General features: G+C 37.4%; 1 protein-coding gene across 1 annotated transcript in view; it reads right to left on the bottom strand.

Moving 5' to 3' along the window:
• The window catches only part of LOC126260276 (atrial natriuretic peptide receptor 1-like), an 875,013-nt gene that overhangs the window by 140,221 nt on the left and 718,462 nt on the right, over positions 1-16,330 (bottom strand). The window contains exon 11 of the mRNA XM_049957602.1: positions 9,101-9,218. Coding sequence (XP_049813559.1) covers positions 9,101-9,218 — 118 coding nt within the window. The remainder of the gene's footprint in view (positions 1-9,100; positions 9,219-16,330) is intronic.

The raw sequence follows: 16,330 nt of genomic DNA, 5'->3' as shown, positions 1-16,330 counted from the left end.
TAACGGTCTGCACTGATAACTCACCCTCTATGCCGTCACCAAAGTTGTGCTGACTGCTGAAGCTCTGTAAACTGTAAAGCATCTTACAGGAGAAGTAATGTTGTAGCACGGAGCACTACAGGTGCCAACCACCAAATGAATGGTCTTACAAAATGGTTCAAATGGCTCTGAGCACTATGCGACTTAACTTCCGAGGTCATCAGTCGCCTAGAACTTACAACTAATTAAACCTAACTAACCTAAGGACAGCACACACATCCATGCCCGAGGCAGGATTCGAACCTGCGACCGTAGCGGTCACTCGGTTTCAGACTGTAATGCCTAGAACCGCACGGCCACTCCGGCCAGTCAGTGGTCTTACAGAACGCTTTAACAACATGACGGCACGTGTGTTGATGCGGAACAAAGAGACTGGGATACAATACTGCCTGTCATGAAATCACTTGCAATACAGCGAAGAAAAACACTACAGGCTTCACACCATTCATTCTGCTCCACGATTGTGAGGCCAAAACGACAAAGGCTCAAAATGGCTCTGAGCATTATGGGACTCAACTGCTGTGGTCATCAGTCCCCTAGAACTTAGAACTACTTAAACCTAACTAACCTAAGGATGTCACACACATCCAGGCCCGAGGCAGGATTCGAACCTGCGACCGTAGCGGTCGCGCGGTTCCAGACTGTAGCGCCTAGAACCGCTCGGCTACTCCGGCCGGCCAAAACGACAAAGGATTAACTGTTCCCGTTTCACATGGACGACACGGGATGTCTATATGAAATATCTGATCACCAGGATTGAGAAGCAAGGAAGCTGGCTCACATACAAATCCTAGATGCCCAGAAGAAAGACGGAGAGCGCTATAATACCAAGCACTGGCCACTGGGATACAGGCCAGTAGCCTTGGTATGACCTCTGCAGAATGTAGGACTAACTTAAAAGTTACCGAAACGCCATATTGTATTCTTCTTTTCTTATCGGACATCACGTATAAAATCGAGGATTAATCCTCTTCATCAAGAAGATGTCGTCCATGTCCTCTGTACAAAGTCCTGCTACAGTTCAGAGGTGCAGATCGACAATGGAAGTTCAAGGAAACTGAATACTCACTCGACGATCGCGAACATTCGACGGAAGGGGCTCTCTTAGATTCTCATCAGAGTGAACAGGATGTAACAGCATGACCAGAACGCGAGGATCCACCATGGCCATAATACGAAGGACCATAGATAAGATCCAGATCCTTGGTGCTGTAATGGCCTTCAATGAGGACTTCTGAAATGGTCACAGCTCATGGTGCATGCAGTGTGGTGTAGAGGTTAGCGTGGGTGCGGGTTGTCAGTTCAAAACCTTGCTTGTGCAAGGTTATTGGAATACACTAACGTTGTGGAATATTCAGTGTTTGTATAGATAACCACTTCCTCCGTCCAGAAGATCAGTTCTGTTGTGGCTGCAAGTTGGTGTTTCTAATAAATATGCGTTGGCTGATAAGAGTTGTTTTTTATTGTTCGTCAATAAGAAACAACAGATCTAGGATTGATAACTGATTGTGGTTTTGATGGGACCATATTACATTTCACACCTGTTGTTGCTGTCCTCTTCTCGCAATCCTCCTGCTGCAGCTACAAGAAGGATCCAAATTGTCAACATTAGGACACTGTTGATAACCATATTGCCGCTTATCACCACATGTTGTATTTGCTGGTCTATGTATTTAGTGTGGTTGCTCTTCACCAGTTTCATTTACTTGATCATGAATTTCTGAATCGTTTGTTATTTCCAAAGAGGAAGTTCTTAATTCCTAATGATTACAGGTTATTGGGAAACATTGTCAATGTGAACAAAATAGCCAGAGTGAAAAGCTATGTCTAGGAATGCTGTCTGCTGTGTTTGGCATACGCAGTCATTAACTGCACTACACATAGGTGCAAGGATATCTACTGCACCTCACTACAGTTTCTTTATTTCTTGGCCGGCCGAAGTGGCCGTGCGGTTAAAGGCGCTGCAGTCTGGAACCGCAAGACCGCTACGGTCGCAGGTTCGAATCCTGCCTCGGGCATGGATGTTTGTGATGTCCTTAGGTTAGTTAGGTTTAACTAGTTCTAAGTTCTAGGGGACTAATGACCTCAGCAGTTGAGTCCCATAGTGCTCAGAGCCATTTTCTTTAATTCTTGAGGATTTGTAAGCAGCAATCTATATTTCATGGAAACGTAGTATCTGTTAGTAGCAGTTCAGTCGGATGCCAACTTAAACAACTATTATGAATAACACTCGCTAAAATATCTCACTGATATGTAATATTATGTTTTACCCCACGTTCTGACTACATAAAGTCTTTGGAGGTGAATGGCCTTATCCTCCAAATGGATTACAATGTGCTTCACGTGTGAGAATTCTTCCCATTCTATGAGAATGCAGGCTTTCTCGGCGAATCTCGATGATAAAATTTTAGGGCTTTCTCCCGGTCTTAGTTTGTTTCTTGGTGGAGTCCAGTACGTGTATGACAGTTCATCTTCACTGAAATCCAAGTACACTAAAACTTCCTCGTCAATAAGTTCCAAGAATAAAGCAAGAAAGAAACATAGTGTGACAATGTGTGAAGCTAATGGTAATATGACATGTAAATTTTCCGTAATCCACTCCGAATCCTAACCTCAGACACCGAATGAAAACGAACGTAGCAATTCATATGGAAGTTGCGCTCGTTGTAGCTACGAAGGAATTTAATATTTTTCGGCGGGCTTATTTTAGACATATTCGACAACCTCCTGAGAAGATAAGGGAGATGCTACATCCTGTCAAGGACAGTCTGAACCTCAGGATCCCTGGGATTTAAAACATTCCTTCTGAGTGTGGAAGCAATTACATCGATCAGTCCATCTGTACTGCTTCCGACTGCTGTGCAGAACATCAGTGGCATATTAACAATCGAGAACTGGAGAAATCTGCAGTTTCTGAGCACAGCCTTCAAACAAACACAAAATATTCTTTATCAAAACAAAAGTTTTGTGCCAAGTTTCTACACACTGGGATTTCTTAATTGAACTTTAGATGCAGAGAAGCAGCAAAGATTTTCGTTGCAATGTTTGCACTACCATAGGGAGTGGTGGCGCCACCAGCGCAAGCACTTTCACCATCTGCGACAGCATTATGTAATTACCGACCAATCAGAAGTCGTCTACTGGCTTTATAAGACCACTGCAGCATCAGTTTAGACAGTCAGTTACTCCTGACGAAGATGTTGGTGGCAATCGTCGAAACCTTGAGGTTTTATCCTGAATTCACGTGACAAGTAGTCCAAGAATGTTTTATACAACAGTGCCGTCACGGAAGATTTGATTCTCAGCACAATACTTGGTTATCTGACAGGGACAAATATACAGTTTATATATAGATTTGATATTCCTAAAAGACAACAGAAGTATAAGGCATTTATATGCGAAGTGAAAAACATTTCGAACAACAGACAAGCCATTATAGTTGATACAGTCATGATATGGTTGTTTAATATCTGGATTATGAGACATTCCACTAGCTCAAGTTAGATCTCTAGTCAGTCTGAAAATTTCCAGTTTACGGTATTCCATTAAGTTACTGGTCACTTGATTCTGCACTGAACTTGATAAAGGTGGCTTGGATATAGAAAAGTGTAAATGTGGGAACGAGCACAATGTGATCATTCGCATCTGTCGAACTGTGAGAGAAAGAATTTTATGAGACAAGCCTGTTATTCAGAACAGTAAGGAGCAGAGTTGCTGACAGGATTTTTCAGATTTTAATTAACATATCGCCATTATAGATTTATTTAATTTTTCCCATGTAGGAGAGTCCATGATCACAGGGTAGTTGGCAATGTGGTATACAAATATCATATGGTGGACAGGTAATGTGAATCCCATACTGATATACACTGAACACTAATATAAACAGGAAAGATATAGACTGCGCAGTCACACATGAGTGCAGTGGTACTATAAAGACGTAGTTGGCAATGTGGTCTACGAATATCATATGGTGGACAGGTAATGTGAACCCCATACTGATATACACTGAACACTAATATAAACAGGAAAGATATAGACTGCGCAGTCATACATGAGTGCAGTGGTACTATAAAAAGGACTTCAGAAGGAAACAAAGTAAAGTCGTGAAAACAAAGCAATGAATAAATAACACTTACCTTTCATCGCAACATCAGACTGAAGCAGTTGAAGCCTTATAGTGTGCCATCTTGTGTGTGGAGGCACGTGGAGACGTTACCAGGTATAAACATACATGTGTCTTCCATATGTGAATGCAACTATTAATGAACTGAGACTGTGCAGTGCGAGGAAGCAACAGTCCATCTCACCACTAGACAGCAATGTGTAGTGTAACACAAATCAGCTGATTTAACTGTCCATGAAATTTAAGGGGGAAACAAAAACTTCATGGACGCTCCAGGAGTGCATGTGGTTTACATAACGCTAAGAAATCACAAGAAGAACAGTATATATGGACGCATATGTGAGAAGAAAATATAAAGTTAATAAATAAGTTTATTATAGATAACTAATCTTTGACATCTCTGTATCCAGAGGCTAAGTCAGGGATATTGTTATTGAGGAGGGCAAGGTAAACTACCCCTGCCTCCTGTTTGTGACTAATCCCAATTTATGTTTTTCCCTCATTACACTTAAACCATTATTTGATTATGACTATGTTTCATTTGATTCTTTCAGGATCACAGCCATCCAATTTGGGGATGGTGAGACAACCAGTCCCTTCAGATGGAAAACCTATAATACATACCCACAAGATAAACAATTTGGTAACAACCGACAATCTTGAAAACTTATGTAACAACAAAATTTCAGATTATCTAGAAATTCTGAAAGAAGCCTCTTTTTGGTCGAAGACCTATACAATTGAAAATTCTATCCACTCAACTGAGTAACTTGTATTGCACGAATGTACAAACAATGCTGTAACAAATATATGAATATTCCAAAGTATAGCTTCCAAAATCAAAGATTCTTGGTGGAATCAACACAACTCTAATCTAAGCAGAAACTTGTATGTCATGAATTAACGAACTGAAAATATTTTGTAAAACAAAACTATTCATTGTCAAGTAAATGTATAATGATACTGCACACCTTTTTCATGGGTTTTCCAGGTTTTTTACAAAACTGTGCGTGAGTGGGAAGGTATCTGTAATTAATACATCTTGGATTGAAAAAACAGCCAACATTATCAGTAGCCAAAAACCCGTTACAACGCTGAAGTATTTAGTATGTCAGATGCAATCAAAAGTTAATGAAAATCTATAATCATGAGCAATTGATAGAAATCACATATTAACAAAAAAATACTGCTTGGATCAAAGTCTGTAAAAACAAAGCTTCATTTTTCACAGGAAAATTAATGTAAAAATCATACAAGAAAGTGTCTCTGTTAATGTAATGAAAATTATAAAACGAAAAACTATGTATCTACTCCATCCATATTATGGACTGTTGAAAGAATATTTTAACTTGTGAAAGGGAATGGATCTGAATAGCTCCATCCTTGTTTACAATGTAATTCAAATTTGCCGCAGTTGGGGGCTATAAACATTGAGTACATACTTTGCCCACTTGCATTATCTCTGCTGGGTAAAAGAGAGATCCAAAATTGTTATATCCAACAAATTTTAGGCGTGTTTGATGCTACTCACGTCCACTACCTGACTTCATGAATTAATAAAATGGATTAACACATTTTCAAAAGCCTATTTGCCCATGTGTCATTTAGCCTTTAGCTTGTTTTGTTGTTACTATTCGACATGATAACACATGAATAATGCAGTGAATAATCAGTGAAATGAACTTCATTCTGTCTATGTGCATGATTAAATGGACTGTTGAAAGAATATTTTAACTTGTGAAAGGGAATGGATCTGAATAGCTCCATCCTTGTTTACAATGTAATTCAAATTTGCCGCAGTTGGGGGCTATAAACATTGAGTACATACTTTGCCCACTTGCATTATCTCTGCTGGGTAAAAGAGAGATCCAAAATTGTTATATCCAACAAATTTTAGGCGTGTTTGATGCTACTCACGTCCACTACCTGACTTCATGAATTAATAAAATGGATTAACACATTTTCAAAAGCCTATTTGCCCATGTGTCATTTAGCCTTTAGCTTGTTTTGTTGTTACTATTCGACATGATAACACATGAATAATGCAGTGAATAATCAGTGAAATGAACTTCATTCTGTCTATGTGCATGATTAAACTGATCCTGATATTATTCCAGATAACTTTCAAGTAATGATATCCATTTTGCTGAAGATCAAAAGAGAAAAGATAGTTAACCTTATAGTGTGTTCTGCATTGTCATTCCAAAATTTAATGTTGGCAGTCATTAATAATCAATTTTTTCAGTCGATGTAGAGCCTGCACTTTGGGTATGAGTGTTTGCCATGGATTAAATTTCACTGCACTTACTAACGAAGTTTGATTTATTAAAGAAGTACTACACTACATAGGATGAACAGCATATAATAATATATATGCTGTTTAGTTAATGCATACTGACACCATAATATGCTATACAGTAACGAGGAAACAGCCTTCATCTGAGTTGACTAAAGGTTTTTGAACGTTCCAGAACAGAAACTATTTTGCAGTAATACCAGGTCACTAGACTCTAGCAGGATACTTAAGGACGTTTATTTCAAATTGCTAAAATTGCCAAACCACAGAAAGATTCATTGAAGAACAACCAGGAATATAAGTTGAAGAAGTGCAGAGGTGAGCATTCAAAGTGTTCAAAGATATCCTTTCATTGCATCCAGTTGTAAAAATCTACAACCATTAATACGAAATGGAACAGCACACAGATGCAATCAAAGAAGGATATTCTGAGTGAAAGATGGGATTGAGTGTCAGCAGAGTATTCCTACATCAAAGAACACTGAATCAAGTTCTAGAGCAAAACATGTAGCTGCTTTAAGTCAATGTGTAAACGTACTGTTTGGTTCTAATGATAGTTTAATAGCTAGAATCAGAAAAACTCAAGAGAAAGACGACATTTTGTCAGCGATTGAGAATATTCTCAAAGAACGGCCTTATATTTAGTGCTTCTGTGAAAGTATCAAGCATGTTCTCAGGAAAGGACACTATGCTGTTCAGTGAATGATGAGGAGATGGAAAGAAAAAAAATATTACGAATGTATACCAGATATGACAGACATTATAGAAAGAGTGGTCTGCAACTGTGTAAAATGATTAATTCAAACCAAAATAAGGAAAGAAGGAAAATTTCTCCCTTTATTCAAAGAGAATTATTGTATTGGTCACATTGAAGTATTCAGGAGACTTGTATTGGATATAACAAAATACAAAAACTTTTTGAGGCATTTACCAGGTTTATCTGGCTGTATCCTCTAAAGAACAAAAAATCAGTGGAATCAATGAGTAAGGTGTAATTACAGACAAATGATTTTGGTAATACACTCCCACTAACTACCGATAGAGAAACTTGTCCTAATTCTCAATAATTCAAGGGGTACTATAGGGCAGAAGTGACTGAACACATATTAATAACGTCAGAGTAAACAGTTCAGTGTGCCATGAATTCAACATACCATAGTATTGGGGAAATATTAACATCTTTGAAATTTTGATGAGAGTTAAGATGCACATGCACACTGATACTTGCATTGCAATATTGTTAAGGTGAGGGTATTAATTCATGCAAAGAAGATGCAACAAACTGAGGGAAGACGATAAATTAGAAAATCAGTGAGGTGCAAGAGGACAACAGTGGTTGCTTCAACCAATGTGGGAAGAAAGTGTTCTAGTGGAAAGTTGATGACCTTGGGGCAGTAAAATTAACACAAACTTAACTAAAATGGAATCTTGGCTTCTACTAAGTTACAGCATTTAAAACAAGTGATAGGTATGTTGTTTACTAAGAAGGATCATGACTGTCCCTGACTATGACCACATGTGCCAAGTTTATGCAATCCTGCCCAGTTAATCACTCATAATCCAAATCATATGATTGTCAGGACTCCAAAATGTGGGATCCAGATAGGATATTTAAAGGTTTCCTGTTGACAATAGAGGAGGCACAACAGTGAAGCCGAATAAAACATAGTATTTTATGTTTCTTCATGGAGAAGATACAAGTTGCACTGTCCTGTTACGTTTTTGTCATCATTAGACTATATACATCGACAGTGTTTAACATTCATAATGTAATACAGTAACTTTGACACTTACTATTATCCCCATCTACTTTCTCTGCTAGTAAAGGCATCACATACTACATGTGTATATTGTAGAAATTCAGAATAAAAAGTTGTAGTGGTAATGATAATCAGTATCGTAATAGCACTACTATCTTTTAGCGTTTTATTCAAACGTTTTTGGCCCTTTTACATATACGAATCCTTGGATTCTTCATTCAACATGAACATGAGAGCACATAAAGCAAAAATGAGTACCAAATTTACTAACTTTTCACACTATATTAGAGAACTTTAAACAATTCATAGCATAAAGTTTTTTCTATATGTCCATACATAGCATTTGGAAACTAAAAACTACGCTATTATAAGCATTAACATACATGCATAGCATGTGGTGATGCAAAATTGAGTGAACATTTCTATAGAAAAGAGACAGAGGTTTTCAGTGAAAATTTTGCGATTGGCTTTTGTTACCTAGTTATTTAATATTGCAGGCTATAGCTATGTTTGCGGCCTATACATGCTAAAACATAAAACTGCAGATGTTTGATACAACCATACAAAAATTCTTGGAAATGTAACGAAGCTGTATATTGACCTAAGAGACATTCTTAAATTAAATAAATAAAGGTGTCTTATCTAGGATTTGGGATGTGGGATTGCAGGCTATTATGTACTGATGACCTGTAAACAGTTATTATATGCAGGCAAGTCTGTGCAACAGGAAGCACAATGACAAATGCCAGTTACTAAATGTGTGCAAAAATAACTTACAGATTTAAGGCAAAACAGAGGAGACACTCAAACAAGAATTGATAGCTAAGGAAGTGGGTTTAGGAGTTGTTTGCATGAGGCTGCCTCCTGAGTACGCTGTACCTCATTCCTCTGCTGCAGTACTAGTCTTGAAGAGAATGGCCTACTGGGTTCTGGTAAAACATCAACAGCACGGATCCTCCAGGACATGTTGTTCAGGTCAGCCACCACTTGCATGTGTCTGTGAAAACAGCACATTATACAGGCAAAAGTTTGAAGCCATTCAGACATATCACATAGAGACTGAGAGAAGGACAACCTGTCTTTCATGCATAGGACCCACAAGTAGTCAGCAAACTTGTATGTGTAGACAAGAGCAGTTGTCGACTGCTTAATAGTTGTAAACTCAGATAGCATTAGAGGTCAAGAAGGGAAACAAACAACACAAATCAGAAACGCTTCCATTGATATTATTTTGAACACTGGTAAATTTGTTGGTATAATTGCACATACACCTATAGCAGAATACCATGAGTATATACCTCAAGCAAAAATGTTTCATAATTTTAGAAATGCAACTGGACAGTCAATGCAAGGTCCTTCGTATGACGACACACAAATGAAAGTATAAAAAAAGAGTGTTAGTTTTCACTTAAAAATATGTTATCAGAAATTTATTTTGTGGACAGAAACAAAAATATATTGAACGCTAGGTGTACCTGAGATTTCAATATGTCTTTCTGTGTGCTAACTAGGCTGTTTAGATTTTAATCATTCTTCATTTTAAATTTTCTCTGATGATGTTCCACATCATAACAAAATAAATGGTAGTAATACTCATAGGTCTGTTTAGCATACACTAAAGCTTCACATTTCTGCAGAGCAGACTCTTGTTCTGTCGTTCAATCTAAGAATGCCTGTTTTGATTACAGATATCCAGGTGAGGTTGTATTGTGATGTCTGTGACATCAAAACAAGCGAAACACTACAGTACTACCAACCGATTTATTTCTTAAGTTCTTTGTGTATTAAAATGTGGCTATTTAATACTGATGTGAATAATTGTACTCATTAACTCCGATAGTCTCAATGTTGATTACATGGTATAAGGAAGTTAATGTCACTTGAAGTTAAAGCCTTGAGTTGGATAATGGTATAGCTGCAATTTTCTGTCGAGTGTGAATGAAAGGGAAAAGGAGATGGTATTGTGATAAGAGCAGTCTTTTGAACTGAAATTTCTTACCATTGTTGAAATGCTTATTTTTGTTTCTGCCTGTGTCCTTGAGTATCTCGAATTGGTGTCAATAATTAGTGGAAACTGATGAAGCTTCACTGGAAGATGAAGCCATTTGAATCAATTCTCACATAGCTTCGTATTCAGAAACCAGTGTAAGTATTGTTAGGGTAAAAGCATACTGATGCAGATTCATAGGATGTTTGACTAGAAGTCACTTGCAACGATCATCACCTAAGAAGCAAATGCAAGTTAACATTCATTCTGATCCTTAGTTTTGTTGCCACCTTTGACAGAAAGAACTTCTTGCACTCTGTTGCCTTTTCCTACATACAAATATTGCCATGGGAGAAACAGAAGACATACATCAGCAGAGTCAAACAGATAACACAACACCTGATAATATGAAATGGACACAATTGTTTTCAAATGAGCCACTAAGAAAAGGGTTTATTAGGAATTCCAGGAAAGGAAACAGAAGGAGATTTCTTCATGAGAATGTACCACTTAAACTGCCAGACTGAATATCCTAAATGCTTTTGATTCAAGACCATATAACAATTGTTAAGATTCCTCTGTCAATGTTGCACAAAAATATAATCTATGCAAGAAAATCAGTGACAGGTTGTCTGCTGCTTCACTGCGACAATACGATCACGTATCAGCAGCCACAACTGTTGAATCCATGGCCAACCCATAAGACAGACTGCATTTCCAATCCCTGTCTTCTCCATATAGCGCCCTGTGTGACTTTCTGCTTTCCTGAAATATCAAAGAAAAGCTTTGTTTGATGGCAGAAGGTACATGACTCCTTCACAAAAATGTGAATGATCTTAAAGAAGACACATGCTGGCATGCATTTTCAAAGTATTTTGATAAATGCAAAAAATAATTTGAAGACAGGTCAATAAAGAGTGAGAATGAAATATTTTCTCCTCTGCACTGTGTATATGACAGGGAAAACATGTTTCAGGGAACAAGTCACACGGGGTCGGCAGCACAACACTCAGTGTTTGTGTTCATGCAAATGAGAACAGTGCCGTAGCAAAAGCAACATGGATGTACAATCACCTACAAAAAATTGATTTCATCACGTCAGGGTTGATGTGGTTTCAAAATATTACTTTCTTGTACAGGAATACAGAACAGACGCTCATAGAACGTTGGAACAAGAACATCATGAAGATATGTTTCCACAATAAACTGCGATTTCACGGTATAACAGTTTATGGTGGACTGTGCACTGACTTCAGAATATGGAGGTCTGCTTGCTTCACTCATTACGGTAAATGATATCAGTATTAGTATGACTGCCAGCTGTCATAGAAGGGACATCAACAATGGATGCAATGACAGTGATGCTGAATGTATCAAATTTTACTGTTTTCACTGGTTTACTGAATAACCTGCATACTGGGCGTGTCCATGTAGTGTGCTCAGAATTGTAGTGATATAATTTCAGGTTTATGAGTTAATATGACTGTCACCTGACAGTGAGGGTTGCAACTATTGGTAGATCAATACTAGTTGTTGATTGTTAGTACTCTTCACAGAATAACCAAGTATGTGTGTGTTACTATGAATTACATTAACTTGACTCCTTTCTCCCTTTGAAAGCTTTCCTTCTTGATGTAATTTGCGTATCGTGATATGTGAAATATTGTGTGAAATACTAATGCTTGAATGGAAATGGTAGGTAGGGATGGAGGTTTTTCGTGAGTTTCAGTAGTCTGTATGAGTGGCGAGACCTTTATGAAAGAATCTACAACATTACGACCTAGAAAGCCAACACACAAACAATGAATGTAAATCACATTATTTAGTAATACCACAACAGGCCAGGTTGTTCAGAGCGTAGGGAAGAAATAGCATTCTTATGGAATGCAAATGGAATTTTTGACCTTATAATGTAATCTTACTCCTACACACACCAGATAGTAAATGCCTCCAGAATATTTATTTATTCAGTGCTTATGTCGTAATTCACGTTATCACATCACCAACAATGTTGCTGTTTAGTGCTATGTCAAAAGGAATGCTGATTTTTTTGCGTCTTTCCTACCCAGAGCTTAATTATTACCTTTTTGCCCTGTCTAACGTCAGAGCATTTTTTGAATGAGAAATGGAGGATACAGACCTAGAGTAGTGCCATTCACACCTTCCTTGATGCGCACATACTTTAGGTCAAGTGCATATAGCTCAAAAAGGCCTACATTAAACAAGACATTGTCTGTATTGATGCTACTTTAAATGATTATGTGAGTAAAGAAAATTATTCTCACTCTTTATTGACCTATTCTCAATACAGAATAAGAATCCACTAAACTAATGGATCATACGTTTCAAACAAAAGAAGTTATTTAAGGGCTCTTGTAACAATTTTCCAGATTCATACAAAAACTGAATTAATTGCGTTATGATAGCAAAATAGTTAGATGGTTGTCACCAAGTTTGAAATATTTCTCACATACAAACATATAGAATTTCGTTAAAGTTCTGGTGAAGCCATGTTATGCTTTCATGTTTTAGATGAACGAAAATTGTGGTCACTGTATTTCAAACAATACTCATGTCGTAACTTTAGAACATTGCATCATGCATGTACTGGAGCCATATGGCAGTAACAGAGATGCATCTGGACTGGACTCCTTATGGCTTAGCAATTATAATAATTTTTGTCCAATGTTTCGATAAGCAATTCAGAATTTTATGATGCTAGACTTTACTGGGCATTATGGCACATGTCAACCACTTTCCTGCGTATTGTAGGGTTCCAAAATACAACATAAAAGGGTTTCTTCCCATTCAGTTCCCATCTGGATCAAAGGAAGGACGACTGCATCAGTACCATTGTGTGCACTGTAAATACTCTGATTTTATCTTTCCAGTCGCTGTGGGAATGATACAGGGAACTATAATACATTCCTAGATTACTCAGTTAATTGTGCTTCTTAGAACTAAATTGAATGTATTAATTTTATATCTATAAAATGAAATGTTTAAATGTAGCTAGTTTTATAATTGTTTAAAATTATGAGGAATAAGATAAAATGAAAAAAAAAATTATGGTAGCAGTGGGAATAAAACCCAAACTGATTAGTCGCCAGTTGGTGCACTTGATCACTGGGCTACCATGCAGATACATGAACAGCTGCTCGAAATGCCTCATATTCTACATGTAAATCCTTCGAGAGCGTTTTTATTTTTCCTATGGCTTATTCAGATGAAATACTGCAGGAACTTGAAAGGGGAAGGCACCTATGCACTTCTGTTCACATAGTTTGAGCCAAATTGGTGAAGCTCATCCCATGCCATACTAACTCTTTAAATCTAACCTTCACCTCCAATGATCCACTTGAAAAGAGTCTTTTTAGCAGATCATCTACAGATCACCTACAGAAAACACTTTAATACTAAATTCTCTCATATACTCGATTTTTTCCCTTTTGACTCTCAAAGGAAGTAATATATTAATTTAACATATATAAACTGAACTGATTGTATATATTTAAAATTTTGATTAATAGTTTAACACCATGAGAAATAAAATGAAATGAAAACAAAAATGAAGGAAGTAGTTGGAATCGAACCTGAGCTGATGAACTACCAGTCAGTGTGTTTGACAACTTGACCACAGAGCCATTATATCAACTGCTGCACAAAACTCCCTCATACTCTACACTTGAACATTATGTTACATGCACTTTCAAAGGAAAATACTGATCTTGTGCTGTAAGCAACGTAGCACTCATAGTGGCAGAAGGGATAGAGTCACATCAGAGCATGCACTGTCAAAAGCAGACAGCTGTATCCCTTCTCCAAGCTTATCGTAGCATGGCAACACTCGTCACTGGTTTCTAGTTATCGCAAAGAGGGTGCTATAGATCATGTATTCATCTGTTTTACTTGCCTAACAGCATGCATTCGAAAAAAGGGGGTAATTTTAGTACAATTTCCAGCTCGCGTTTGAAAAGAAATGGTATGATTTTAATGTGATATTTATATTGCGATGTAGCAAAATGGCACATGATAACTGGCCTCCACTGCCTTCAGTATTCCCCATTAGTCCTATATGGTGGGAATCTCATATACTTAAGCGATACTCCTTTTGGAGACTGACTACATTTTAATAGTAGCCTACCAACAATCTGTTTTACCTACCACTGAACTTATGTGATTGTTCCAATTCATATTCCCAGGAACCGTCACAGCAGGTATTTATATCAGTTGACTGATTTCAACTGCAACTGGTTAATCTTGTAATCATAGGATACTATGATTACCTTGATCCATGTATTTCAGAATGTCATGCGAAGTGAGTGCTAGGTGCATTTTGCTTCACTGATGGTTTCAGAAATCATGCTGCTTTGTATCAAGTTCATTCTGTCAGAGATACCTGCATATGTTGAGCTCAGAGTATGTTCTAAGATTCTACAACTCAAGAGTGTCAGTGATATTTGATGGCAGTTTTGCAGATCATTTCTGCTGTCCTTCTTGAAGACAATCTGCCAGCCAGAGTGGCCGAGCGGTTCTAGGCACTACAGTCTGGAACCGCGCGACCGTTGCGGTCGCAGGATCGAATCCTGCCTCGGGCATGGATGCGTGTGATGCCCTTAGGTTAGTTAGGTTTAAGTAGTTCTAAGTTTTAGGGGACTGATGACCACAGCTGTTAAGTCCCATAGTGCTCAGAGCCATTTGAACCATTTTGAAGACAATCACAAGATGTGCAGACTTCTAACTAATGTGCTCAGTTTTCTGTTTGTGAGACTTACAGTTTATTTTGGTTAAGAGAGGCACTAACTTAGCCGCAAATACCGCAGGAATTTCAGGCTAATTTAGTTTCAATGATTTTTTGTTGTTTGCTGTTTATCAGAGCCTTTGACACTGAGTTCGATGCCACTCACATTTACAGAAGAGTGTGATTTAAGCTATATAACATTGCTGCTGGATCCTCCTCTGCAAAGAAATATTTGAATACATAATTCTGTCTAACTTGGCTTCCCTCATTATTAGCTGCTGTTTCATCTATGAGCATCTGCATACCAACCCTAATACTGCTGACTGCCATCAGACCAGAATTTATTTGGGTTATGTGATAGGTTTTTCAATAATATTCTGTTGTGGTATTTGTGGAAGTCTTCATCTATAGTCATTTTGACAGCTAAATGTTTCTTGAAGCACCTCTCTATCAATAGCTCTGTGCTTTGTTTAACACGTACTGTGCTAAAGTCACATTTCCCTTGGCAGTTTCTTCACATGGACTGTTTATAGTATTTCACCAGCCATTAAAATGAAACACACCCCAATCAGTATATAGCCGCCATTTTAGCAGTATTCCAAAGTATTCAAATGATTTGAATTTTATGCTTCGTTCAACAGTTTTTAATTATATATCAAAAATACATAAAGATACTGACAGTAACTGTATATGGCTTGTCACGAATGATGTAACTTACAGATTAAGCAGCACTTGTCACATAGCACAGTTCAGTTTGTGTACCACACTTTCTATATATAGGGTGGTACAATGATCAAGTCACTGGCAAGTGCAGCTTAATCTATGAGTTACACCATTAGTAGTGTTTTATAATGTTATAGAACAAATTTGCATGTAATTTGGTAAATAACACAGACATTTTTGGTTTCCTTATAACATGGTACAATAATCAAACTGTGCTTGTCAACAAGTGCAGCGTAACATACAGATTATATCAGCAGTACTGTCATGTGCATTTTGTAATGTTACAGATTTTTAAAAAATATTCTGATAAATAACTCAGGCAATCTTTGTGTCTTTAAAGTGTGGATCAATAATCAAACTGTGAATGTCATCAAGATCTTGAAATTATTTGTGTTTCGATAATACAGACAATTTTATTTTGGTGGAAATATTGAATTTTTGTGATATCTTTGTATGGAACCTTGTCCAACATTTGCTTTCACTGTGTTGTGATTACATGTTGTGTTTGGAGCATTATAGCGTTGGACTTGCATCTTACGAAAATATGGAATTTAAGAGATATAGTACAATAAAGATCTTGTTAAAACACACCACGTTTAGTATGGTTTGTTGGGCCAGGTTTTTAGGTTAGTGCAAATACTATACGTGTTCACCAGGA

This window comes from Schistocerca nitens, chromosome 5 (assembly GCF_023898315.1).
Source record: "Schistocerca nitens isolate TAMUIC-IGC-003100 chromosome 5, iqSchNite1.1, whole genome shotgun sequence".
Classification (NCBI taxonomy): Eukaryota; Metazoa; Arthropoda; class Insecta; order Orthoptera; family Acrididae; genus Schistocerca; species Schistocerca nitens.
Note: the sequence above shows the minus strand (reverse complement) of the source record. Positions and strands in the feature narration are given on the sequence as shown.